The sequence below is a fragment of the Cotesia typhae genome, unplaced genomic scaffold, assembly GCF_013202065.1.
Source record: "Cotesia typhae breed Kobodo isofemale line unplaced genomic scaffold, CoteBio_Ctyphae contig_5, whole genome shotgun sequence".
Lineage (NCBI taxonomy): Eukaryota > Metazoa > Arthropoda > Insecta > Hymenoptera > Braconidae > Cotesia > Cotesia typhae.
Window position 1 is genome coordinate 1,597,501 of NW_027423757.1, and position 13,556 is coordinate 1,611,056.

At 26.5% G+C, this 13,556-nt stretch overlaps 1 protein-coding gene across 1 annotated transcript; it reads right to left on the reverse strand.

The window, feature by feature from the left end:
• Positions 1–116: 116 nt before the first annotated feature.
• Positions 117–13,150, reverse strand: Err (estrogen-related receptor). Its single transcript, XM_074249463.1, is given in 10 exon segments — positions 117–670; positions 672–722; positions 1,609–1,811; positions 1,896–2,039; positions 2,321–2,353; positions 2,590–2,811; positions 3,035–3,164; positions 3,803–3,931; positions 4,041–4,190; positions 12,793–13,150. Coding segments are annotated over 10 exon segments (1,392 nt in total). The 5' UTR covers positions 12,835–13,150; the 3' UTR covers positions 117–382.
• Positions 13,151–13,556: the final 406 nt, after the last annotated feature.

The following is a 13,556-nucleotide window of genomic DNA, read 5'->3' on the forward strand; positions in this document are numbered from 1 at the left end:
GCAGCAGCAGCAGCAGCAGCAGCAGCAGCAGCAGCAGCAGCAGCAGCAGCAGCAGCAGCAGCAGCAGCAGCAGCAGTAGCAGTACATTAACATTAACAAAGCAAGCATTCAGAATCTAACAGCATACATTTCTCTCACTAACTTGTCGTAATGACTGTATAGTATATAAACGTTTGCAATCAATATTTGAACATTGTTCAAAACGTATATTATACGTTATTAGTTAATATATATCCCTGACGTAATTCTTCATAATATAACTCCATCACAATTCATTTCTCTGTACAAATAGAATAAATCACAACAGCTGAACTGTTGGTGCTGTTTCCACGTCGATCGGCCTTCGCATCTCAATTTCAAGGTCGATCGAGCTCACGTTATCTCATCGATAAGCAGAAGGTTCTAGCATTTCAACAAAGAGCTTATTCATCGGTACTTTACCGGTTCTATAAACACTTGACCAAAATCTTCTTACAATATTGTCAGCTTGCCGTAAACTTGGTAATATTAAAAACATATTTTGTGTAGCACGTACTGCTTGACCCTGCCGTACTGTTGATACCAAGTCAGATAATGCTGTTAAAATACCATCACGAAGACGATACAATGCTTGAGGCTCATCTAGTCTTACATCACTATTGGTCAGTATCAATGCTTTTAAAATAAAAAAATTCTTCCCTCGACAGGCTTAATCTTTGAATTCTTTCAACAACCTGGATGCACTAAAATTTTATTTATTATTATTATTATTATTATTACTATTATTTCCATTTTCTATCGCATCAAAAATTATAAAATAATATGAAAAAATCGCAGGTAGTTGGAATTAATAAATAACAAATTAAACAATCATGTTATTGTTATTATTGCGACGTTTCGACTCTTTATTGAGTCTTCATCAGGCTCATAACCAGTACATGAAAGTAGTCAAGCAAAATAATGTATGTTAAAAAATTGTTTATCTGAGAACACATTCTATTTTTTTTTTTTGTAACTAATTAAAAATTTTTTAAATTACATAAAAAGAATTGATAACGTCACAAACCAAATTAAAACATTTTTTATTGTTCATGTGTTTTAATTTGGTTTGTGACGTTATCAATTCTTTTTATGTAATTTAAAAAATTTTTAATTAGTTACAAAAAGAAAAATAGAATGTGTTCTCAGATAAACAATTTTTTAACATACATTGTTTTGCTTGACTACTTTCATGTAGGGTAAAAGTACCGTTTGTGGCTACTGTACCGTTTATGGCCATTTATTGTCCAAATAAACGATAGAAATGAATTCATATTAATAATCCATTAAAAACTCAATTTGTTTTAATATAAATTTTTTAAAACTCCACAAAAATATGGTGATAATATTATAATTTTTTATAAATTAATTCACATGTTAACTGGCCAAAAACGGTGCTAAGGTGGCCAAAAACAGTACTTCTACCCTACTGGTTATCAGCCTGATGAAGACTCAATAAAGAGTCGAAACGTAGCAGTAATAACAATAACATGATTGTTTAATTTGTCATTTATTAATTCCAACTATCTGCGATTTTTTAATATTATTACTATTGTTATCCATTTTTTCCCTAGAAAAGAACATACTTACATGATTATAAAGATCAGTGCAATGAGACTCACGAGCAAGCCTTTCATCTAATGTGAAATCCTGTGCGAACCTCAAACGTCCTGTATTCGGCATACTTCTCCACGCTAAACTAAATGTCAATATTTCTGCCCACGTACTTTGCAGAAGACGCATTTGATCATTTAATGCAATACTACTAAAACCGGGAATTTGTTTTGCCCATCCTATATTTTAAAATAAAAATTATTAAATTTATATCGATAATAACAGCTGATACTACAAAAAAAAAAAAAAAAAAAAAAACTTACCAATAATACCAACAAGTTCACGATCATAAAGATCGGACATTTGACCAAGTACTCGTTGGTCAGTGTCAAGTGTAGGCGTAGTTGCAGTAAACACCTGTAAAGTGTCCGGTTCACATGCCACGAGCGCTTCAATCATTTTATTATCTATAATTAATGAAACCAATTAATAACAATAGTTATAAAGTAATTTATGTTAATTAATAAGAATTGATAAAATGAAAAAATGAAAAGAAAAAATTGATGTATGAGTGTGAGTTTATTAATAATGAAGATTAGTATTGAAAATAATTATGCAAAGTTAAAATTACAAATAAACAACATTATTGATAATAATAAAAATAATAAGAATGATAATGACGATGCAGAACAAATAATAATGATGGATGATAGCATGCAATCATGTGTGTAGAAGAGGCTGAACTTACTTGTATCTCCAGATCCTGATAATCCTACGTTGGCTTAAAACAATAAATAAAAAAAATGAAGTTATTTATTCATGTCATCCATTATTATTATTATTTTTTTTTTTTATCAATAAGCATAAATGCAGGTGTTAATAAAAATTGAAAAAAAATGAATTATTAATTTTAATCATTGAACACAAAATAAAAGCAAACATGAATGTTTTTAATAAATTAAATAAGACAAACAAAAAATATTTATTGAATAATTCAAAAAATAAATAATTATTTACCTTCAAGTGTAACTGTTTTAACAGGTAAATAAGGATCTGTGGCTCTTCGGTATTTTTGTCTACCACCACGTACACGATCCAACCGTACACCCTCTTTGAGCATTCCTTGTCTTAAGCACTTTTGGAACCTACATGCTTGACATGCTTTTCTTCTTTTCTTATTGATCTCGCACTCACCATTTGCTGGACAAGTATACTCAATATTTCCTGTAAAATTGCTTGCTATTTTATCATTATATTCACGCTCCTTTTCCAGACAGCACCAGTATATATTAATTACACTAAAATAAACCTATATAATATTCAAATAACTTCAAACTGCTAAGAAAAGTAAATATTATTGAATATTTCTTAAATTTAGTTTTCTCTGTTACGGATGGTGCTATCTGATAGAAATAAATAACATTCATGAAACATTATAAATCCCAACAGGATATTAATTTACCTTGTATCGTTCGTTTGAAAAATGCTTTGCACGCTTCACATGAAGCTACACCATAATGAAAACCACTCGCTACGTCTCCGCATACTAGACACAGTCGTCTTGGTACCATATCTTCTTCTTTGACTCCATTCTAAAAAAAAAAAAAAAAAAATACATGTCTATCGTTATTATCCACATCAATACTTCCTTAAAAAAAAATAATTGTATGTTCGAACTAATAAAAGGCAAAAGTTTGAAAAAAAATTTTTTGATTCTAGAATTACTATAAATAATTTTTTAATAAATACATGATATAGAGTTTCAATTAAACAAGACTTATTAAAAAAATTTTTAAAACCGAGAGACAATAATATTTATAGTGACAATTATCGGATAATCAAATTCTCAAGCCCTAAAAATATTTTATGACATTAAAGTTAGCTGTCACTTGACAATTTTTTAATTTTCTCTAATAAAAAAATTTATTCTAAAAAATTGCATTTTTAATTTATTAAAATTTTTACAAGTCCATTTTTTTAATAAATTTTTTTTTGCTATAATTTATTTGTTAAAAAAAATTAAAACAATTGTGCAGTGACAGCTAAATTTAATGTCATAAATATTTTTTAACCGAAGCATTGAATTTTCCTCAGAGTCTATTTTTACATACTATAAAATATTTAATATATGTAGAAATGAATAATTTTTTTAAGTAAACGTGACGAATATCAATATACACGTATAATAATAATTACTATGATAAATAAGTCAACAAAATATTATATTAACCTCAGGAGTACCAATTGGTTGTGTTGTTGATGAACAATGTTGCATTTCAGGACTACCAGGACTCGTACCACTTCCATCACCACTGCCGCCACCACCACCGTATTCTGTGATATCCATATCACGAAGGACCTAAAATATTATTTTATTAAGAATGATAATAAAATGATTAATTTATTAGCACCGCTTAAATAATTAATTCATGAATTAAATTTTCAAGGCTAATGATAAAAGTCTTTACCTCTTGATGTTGAATTGTTGTACTAGGTGAACAGACTTGGTGATAATTTTGTGTTGGCGTTGTTGGATTCTCAATTTCCTGCTTTATATTCGGTACTGTTCTATTGTTTGGAATCATAGTATCAGTAGTATTGCCGGACATCATGCAGACCTAAACAAATAATTGTAAAAAAATATTGTCATTAATTTTAATATACATTAAATTATCTTATCGAAAATAAAAAATTATTATTTGTATTATTTATTTTTATCTTATCAAGAGTGATATTTATTCGTTGTTGCATATTATTTTATTCAATGAAAAGAAACAATAAATAAATACGTATAAATAAAAATCAAAACGCATAAAACACGATAAGGACGAAAATTTTTTTCGTGTCTAAGTTTAAAGTTAAAATCTTGAGAAAATATTGCACTTTTTTTTACGGTTACTATTTTTAAGTTCGAGGCAAGTAAAGCATTTTTAGAACTGACTACCAAGAATTTTTTTCGCTTGTTCTTAATTTTTTTTTCTCTGTCTCTATTTTTTTTTGCCGTTTCACAACAACTTGTCCCCCTAACTATCAAGTAAAGCTTTTTAGAAGAATAGAAAAATGATGATAAAAAATAAAACTTGAAGCAATTATAGAATAATTATTTCAAGACACATCAATTATGTAGTTATAGAAAGACCGAAATAAATATAAACATGTGCATTTATATTATGTCGAATCACAGTTTTAGAAACAAATGACGAAAAGGGAAAAGAAATAACTCCAGTTACCCTTGAACTCTACAGATTTTAAGGCTGAATCATTTAATTTCATGATCGAAGGTTACCATGTTAAATTGCATGTCTGTAACCTCGAAAAAATTAAACTATTAAATAATATTAATTATATCTCTACTTTTATTGACGTAATTTTTTGTGTTAAGTTGAAACACTGCTAACAAATTTTTATGTTAAAATATAATCATAAAAAAATTAATTGTTGAAAATTCAATAGATATTATTTATTTATTTGCACTGTTGAAATATTATCCGTGTCTTATCTATGCAAAGAATAATTTATCTAAACATAAACAAATAAATTTCATACGAAATGGACGAATTTTAAAAACCACACTCTTCATTTAGCTAATTTTTTGAAAAGTTGTAGTACATAGCAAGAGAAACTCGTGTGTAAATTTTTAGTCCTTAATCTTTAAAAATTCATGAGTTATACATTTTTAAAAACCAAAATAAAATAGCAGTATAATCAGTTTGAAAATGGGAGTTGAGTAACAAATTTTTTTAACAAATTAATTACAATAAAAAAATGTATCTAAAAATTTTCACTTGTAATTTTTATTAATTTCCACATGTGAAACTTTTTAGTTAATTTTTTTTAATGATTTAATCGCTATAAAATTCTAAAAAAATTTTTAATATCCGTTAACTTCAGTGTTATGTGATTATTCATACGTAAAAAAGTTGAGTGAGTGTAAACCTTCCATGTCTTGACCTATCGGGAAGCGATTTACATCAATTGAAAGAGTTCTATTGCCGTTATATTTAGTATAAATTTGGACCAATTCGATTCAATAGATTTAAAAAAATTTTTAAATTAAAATTTTTGAAAAGAAATATTTTTTTTGAATATTTTGCGAACTGCTGTATTGATAATTTTCGCAATCTAATCAGCTTTTAAAATTAAAAAATAACGTCAATTTCCACAAATCGCTCGATTTATTTAAAAGATATCATCGAAAAAAAAAAATTATTTTTCTTCAACATAATTTAAAATTTTTTATTCGGATGAAAAAACTGCATTGAATGCTGCTGCAAACCGCATCGGATTTGGTCGACTCATTCAATAAATATCATTGTACACAGAAAAAAAAAAAAATTAACTTGAATCAAAGAAACAATTTTGAAGAATTTCATTTTCTTGCTTTGAGTAGAAAAATTCTTAAACTACGAAATTTTTCTTGGTTTAAGTGAATCTGGCTTGATTTAAAAATTTTTCATTTTGATTCGAGACAATGAATCTCTTCAAAATTATTTTCTTGGTTCAAAATTTTTTTTCTTGATTCAAGTTAATTTTTTTTTCTATGTAGAAAAATTTCGGAATAAGTGTTTATTTAGAATAATTTTAGCATAAATTTTATGTTAGAATTTTTTTGAGTAACAAGTTATTTTTTTGTCAAAGAGCTTGAAAATTTGTAAAACTTTTATTTGTGAACTCGAAGATATATAATAGTGAGAAGTACCAGAATGGCCTACAGGGTCGACCGTTTATCAAATTATTTTTCAGATTTTCACTAAGATCGCTACTAATCAGATAACTATAGTTAAAGAAGAATTTCATGATTAAAAAAAATGATTATATAAACTCTCCTATTCAACGATGATATTTTAAAATAAATAAAAGAATTTCAAATGCTTGTAACAAATTTTACAAACTTTTAATTTTAAATGTTTTTTTAAATGACTATTTTTAAAAGTTTTCTCGAAAGAATCGCAAATAACGGGTGGGGTTGCGTAAGATTCGGCAGTCTCCCGGGTAGTTTTATTCGGTCTTTCGATCCTTACCCGATATTACATGTTATGATTTTTTGCAAAAGCTTTTTGTTATCGGTAAAAATAATACAGATCTTTTCTATTAAGTAAGATCTTTATTATGAAGAGAGTGGTTAATAGTAAAGTAGGAAAGACAAAAGGCGCTTATGTTGTGAAAAGTAAAAAAATAATAAAACTGATTACAAAATAACATAATAAGATAATAAAAGAAGGAAGAAAAATTTTCTATACATAAGTGACGTACAGAGACTTGGTCTTGTCGGCCTTGAACTTGGCTTTTCTGAGAGAACAAGCTGTAGAATCGCGAAGGCCAAGCCTGACGCGCCATTGCAATTTTAGACTCCGATCGTCGACGGAAATGTCCGACGTCGACGTTAGGCCGCAACGGCATCAGCCTTGAAATCTACCACTGCGAATCTTTTTTTTTTTTTTAAAAATTTTTTTTTTTTTTTAAGAATTTTTTAGTAATCCTTGTAGGACCGATCGAAATAAAAAATTTTACTGATAATTGCTTTTCATTATTCTAATAATAATTATAAAACAAATCAAACATTTGAATAATAATAATAATAAATAATATTTTTATTTTGCTATCATGTCCATCGCTAATATTATTCAATTTTTATTATAGTAATCAAATCGTCGTTATTATTTTCAAATAAATTAAAATGTCAAATAACACACTGATTAAAAATATAAATTATTTAATTTAACTTTTTGTAAATAATAATTTTATAGTAGACTGTAAATATTAATTTGACGGACATTTTTTGCTACGCGGCAATCAAAGTTGATGAAGGAAAAAAAATTTATTGATGAAACTGATGGCGGCCTGAGGCTTTAAGGACGAGTTTGTAGTATGTGCTCATGAATCTTTTGCTTCCAGTGATCGCTGTATCAAAATTTGCGACTTGCTTGAATAGCGGATGAAAAAATTTTAATGAATTTAAATAATTTTTGTCATTTTACCGGTGTGTAAACTTAAGACGCGAAAAACGACTAAATTCAAGTAAGCTTAATTGCTAATTACTTCGAATCCCCAAGATTATTCAATATAGTTTACCAAAACACCGATAAACAATGAATAAACAAATTTTTTAAATTAAATTAATTTTTTAAGGATTTTCTTATCTATGAGGGTGCCTGACCTCGCTCAGCGGCTTATCACAATTTAACTTATACGTTATCCGTTACCAAGTGCATCTTTTATCAAATAGAACAAATTTTAGCACTTGATCAATAAAGAAAAATAAATGTGTAAAAAAAAATATTTTGAGCTGTCAAAATAATATTCACTGGTTAAAAAACTCCCCTACAATTTAAATGTTAAGTGTTTTTTATTTATATTTACTCTAAAGAAAATTCGTTTCAAAGCTTAATATTATTTCATCCGATGACCCTGACCATTACAACCCTCCTCCGACGTTTTTTATATTCCCGAAAAACACCACGTACCTCGATCGATAAAAAAATATACATATACATGTGAATGTGCGTCACATGTACTGTTTGAAACCGATTAATTTTTTTTTTTAAATAGTAATATATTTTTATTTTCTTTTTATTCAGTGAAAATGAAACCGTTACGTCAAATTTAATACAACCGTTAAGTTATGTATTCCGACAGACATTAAAAATGAAAAGTAAACAAAGAAAATTAAATAAAAAATCGGATAAATAAAAGCAATATTATGAATTTTCATTATGTCACAATTAATTATTTATAATAATAACAACAACAATAATAATAATAACAGTTAACTAAAAATTTCTCAAGTCTGACTAAAGAAATGTCTACTCTACTAGACATATAAAACCAACTACAAACTATAAATTTAATTTTACTCTCTTAATTTTGTAATAAATAAAATTTATGACGCTTAGTTTACTATTATGCAAAATAAAAATAAATAAATAGTTACTAAGATTTATTATTTAAAAATAAATTTTAATGCTCCGTTAAAATTAGCTATATAATTAGTTGTATATAAAACACATATTTGTAATAGAGATAAAAATTGTTCTTAGATTATATTATATTATATTATTATTGTGTATATAAACGAAGAGTAAGCCACATGCAACTATAAACTATAATATTGCAGCTCAGTAAGTTATATTAGTAATGTTCGTGTATTAGCTCAATTACTAGATTGTTACTCCGTTCATGCACAAGTATAAAGACACAACTGGGGGTCGCCTATCAACTACAAGTGCTCTATCGCAAAATTAGGTTGCAGCAATAAACTGTAAAGAAAATTTTTGTTAATTTTTAAAACCAATGTATCACATTATATTACGAAATTAAAGTCTACTGATAAGTCTTGTTGTCCGAGGTCAGCTTAAAAAATTCGGCAACACAATATTCAAGTGTAAGTATAAAATTATTGTTTTTTTAACAAAAATTTAAATTTCAATGTAATGTCGTTATCTATATCTTTTTTTTTTTTTTTAAGGATATTTATATTTTATTTAAAATAAGTATCAAATTCAAATCTGCTTTGAGTCATGAATATTATGCATCAAGTAATCATCTGATGAAAACACTAAGCAGAGTTAAATGCAATTCAATAGAGTACTAACTCACGTGAGCATGTTAATCGCATCCTGAAAACCAGATTTTCAATTCGAGATTTTTAAAAAAATCTACAAGTGTAGATAAAATAAAATTAAAAAAAAAAAAAAAATAAGAATGAGAAAAACAAGAAAGACTGTAAAGATTTAATAAAATTATATTGTTATGTGTTGAGACAAGTTTAAGTCAGACGATACGATGGCACTCTACTCGAAAACATTGGATTGGAGAATTTGCCTGGTTACATAGTGTCCAAGGTTAGGGCTGGCCCGGCTGTGGAGAGTGACGTCACCGACGTCTCGTGGCCTTAAACTTGACTCCCCCCGCATGACGACGCCTACCTCGCCCAGTAACCATTACATACACTTGAATATAAAATTGTTTATACTACATTACATTATAGTATACATTTTAAATCTTCCTATTTATATAAATATGTACTAAAATACCTAAAAAATGTATAAAAAAACTTTTGCACAGTTACGATACGCAAAATATCTGTGACTGACTACGACGGGTCTTTTATTCGCGGAATCAAAGTTATAAAATGTATAACTTCGATGTAATACTTTTTATTATACTGGAATCAGCGAACATCTAATCACTTCTGGTTTTGTTTAACGAATGAATAAGTAATTAAAAAAAATTTTTTTTTTACATTTCTATTAATAGTTTTTATGAAAAGAAGTTGTAAATAGCTCTTAGCTAAATAAAGTATTATTATTACTTTTTAAATTCCTGTAAGTGAAAAATTTTTTATAATAATTTATTATTTGTTTAAAAAATTCTAAAAATTATCAAATATTTGTTAATTTTGATTTATGACATTTTTTGAAAAAATACTGGAGTCAAAACTAAAAAAAAATTTTTTGCGTGTCTACACAGAAAAAAAAATTAACTTGAATCAAGACAAAAATTCTTGAATCAAATAAAATTTACTTAAATCAAGAAAAATTTCTTAGTCTAAGAATTTTTTTGCTCAAATCAAGAAGATGAAGTTCTTCAAAATTATTCACTTGATTCAAGTTAATTTTTTTTTCTGTGTACTACTTTAATACGAGTTAAATCTGTTTAGATGTGATTAGATGTGATAAAATATTAATTATATTTAATTGATTTATTAAAAATTTTAATTGCTCTTATCCTAACTAATAAGAAATCAAGATCCATTTTTATCGATAAGTTTTGGTATTAAGCTAACCAGTTTAATTACGAATTTTATATTTTAGATGATGATACGACTGTCTAGTACCGTGTCTCATGTTACACCCGGTGTCCCCCCTACACATACGTATACACATTTTAAAAGATCATCCCAGAAAACTCATAAAAAATTTCAAATTAAAATGATATTCATATAAAATGTAAAATTTTAATTCGATATCCATATTCACGTTTAATTTTACTAATATCATTTGTCACATATCTTTTTTTCTAGATTAAAAAACAAAAATATAAATAAATTAAAATAAGTAAATAAATAAATGAAATGGCCAAGTTTATTCTAGCATAGACTTTTCTATTTTATTTCTTCGAGATAGCGGAGGAATTATTTATGCGAGTCTTGTAGACGAGACTGGAGCATTGATTATCGATTCAGACATATGAGATGAATATCAAGTTTTTTTTACGTTTTACTTTTTTTTTTGTTATTTTAGTTTTATATTATTATTATTTAACAAAGGATTGTTAGCTTATTTTGGTTGAATACGATTATTATTAATTCATAATTTAATATATTATTTCCACGTGAAAATTATTTTTAGATAAAATAGTTTGAAAGTTAATAAAAGTTTTATTGTAAATATAGACATTTTTATTTTTTCGATCAATAAACTAATTTTTCAAGTTGTTAATTAATATTTATATTTTATAATTTAATTAAAGTTCTGTAATGTAAGACAGTTGGATAACAGTTGTCCATACTGTTCAACGTTTTAATATAATCTTAGGATATAAAGAAAATGATCTTGAATTAACAACTTGAACTAATTAACATTTTTTATCTCAATATATATTACATAAATATATATTGTATACAATACTAAAGTTTATGAAATATTTATTTGTAGATGTTTCATTAAATAATAGGACACATTTGACTAGTGTGCTAAAAGTAAAGATTTACAAAAATTGGGAAAATCTTAGACAAGTTTTACTAAAAAAAAACAAGAGTTTCTATAGCGCTTTGCTAGAAACTTTTTTTTATCAAGTTTAATCTCGTTTTTAATAATAATAAAAAAAATTTAGCAATTTATTAATTAAGTATACCAGTATGTATATTTTTCTGAAGGCTGTTAGACAAAATATGTATGTATATATTGAATGTTATTTATAATTAAGTGTGTAGTCAAAGTCAAAAAATAACCGCAACTGATGAATGCAGCGAAACGTAAAAAAAGAAACCAGAAAAAAAATTTTTTTTTCTACTTCAGTGGAGTGAGCTCATCGCAATCTTCAAAAAATAAGCAAGCTTTTTTTTATCCTACGCCTTGAAAACTAAACTGTACAGTGGAATTCAGAGAATAAGGCGTTCCCGTGTGTGTTATATTATTTTGTGTGTTTTGCTCGATCCAGTCATTAATGACTTAAATATTTCTAATCAACCGAATTGAATTAGAACTATTAATTAATCATTTTAATTAATTTATTTCGTATGTTTACAGAAGATTTCTAAAATAAATAATTATACACAGAAAAAAAAAATTTCTTGAACCAAGAAAATTATAAGAAAGACCGAAGTTATTTTGGAGCGAGAAAAAATTTTCTTGGCTTAAAAAAATTTAACTTCGTTCAAGAAATTTTAACTTTATTCAAGAAATTTTTAATCTTCCTTAAGATTTTCGTGGTTTAAGAAAATTTACGCTTGACTCAAGACTTTTTTTCTTTCTGTGTAGTGTTATATCATGAAACCGGTAAAATTTTCATAGAGTAAAAAGGGTTAAATTAAATACATTAAGTCATGAACTAAGTGTTTGTGCTATTTGATTCAAATTTTTCAACATGTAAATAAAATATTTTCTTATGTTACTTGATATTTATGTTGTTTGATTTTTCATTTATTGATTTTTGTAATAAATTATATTAGATTTTTTACGAACATTTTCCGCAAAATTCTTTATAAAATAATTATATCCCTAACATGTACACTGAGAAAAAAATAAATTACACTGAAAAGAAGAAATACTAAAGGGAGCAGTATATTTCTTAAACGAAGAAATTGTTTTTCAGTTCGATAAATTTTACTTTTAATCAAGGATTCTTTTGTTTGATTCGGATGAAATTATTTAGAAAGATTTTTTCTCTTGAATCAAGTAAATTTGAATCTCGGACCAAAACTTAGAAATGAAACTTTTTTTTTTTTTTTTCCCAAATATTTGATACTTTTGTCATTAGAAATAAAATGCAAATCAATAAGAATTATTATAAAAATTTTTTTAAAAATAAGTAAAGAAAAAAATAGCTGTCTTTCTTGACGTTTATTGTCAGCTTAACATTCAAAATTAAATGAATTAATATTTGAGACGAGTGAAAAGAAAATTTTATCGGTCATAAATTAAAAGATTAAAAAAATGGAATTTGAAAATTTGAAAATTTTTCAGATTATTATAAATATTTTATTATCACGAGACATACCACATCATAAATCCAAGCGTCCATGGCCGTATTATCATACATCCCTGTATTGAATCCGTGTTTTATTATTTAGTTATTTTAATTAAAAGTAATAAATGTTTCACAAATTTATTTGATTTACCCTTTACTGTTTATTTTATTAATAAATGTTCTTTTGGTTTAAAGCTTCAAGTGTTTATTTAGATTATATATTATTATATTAACAGTAATTGTTTATTTTTGTATCGAGGTAGTAATAAATGGTAAGGAATAATAAAAAGGATCGGATTAAATACAGGACGAATTAGTTAAAGCTCAAAAAGCGTGATCGTATTAACGCGCACGCGTATTTTTTATCGCGAATTATTTGATGTTTATAGCTCGGTGGACCGCGCGCGACTGTACGATCGCCCCGGTATTATATTCCCTCTGTTATATGTGACACAACGGTAACGTTAATATATAAGAGACATATAAGCTGTATAGTAGAGCAGGCTGCGTGAGAATAAAATCAACCGAATGAAAGAAGATAAAAAATACACGAAGCGAGGGTGGGAATAACGAATTTGCGATTTACTGAGATACATAACACGAGTCAGCCTTTTTCTTACATACTAGTGAGTATTCGATTTTTATCGATACATACTCTATTTCATAATATTCTTTTCAGCTAAAATTTATTTTCAATTATGAGATTTGTTTTGATTTTTAGAAATTACTTCGTTTTGAAAAATTTATTTTTTTCAATCTTTTAATTATAAACTAAATTATTTTCAAATTTTAAT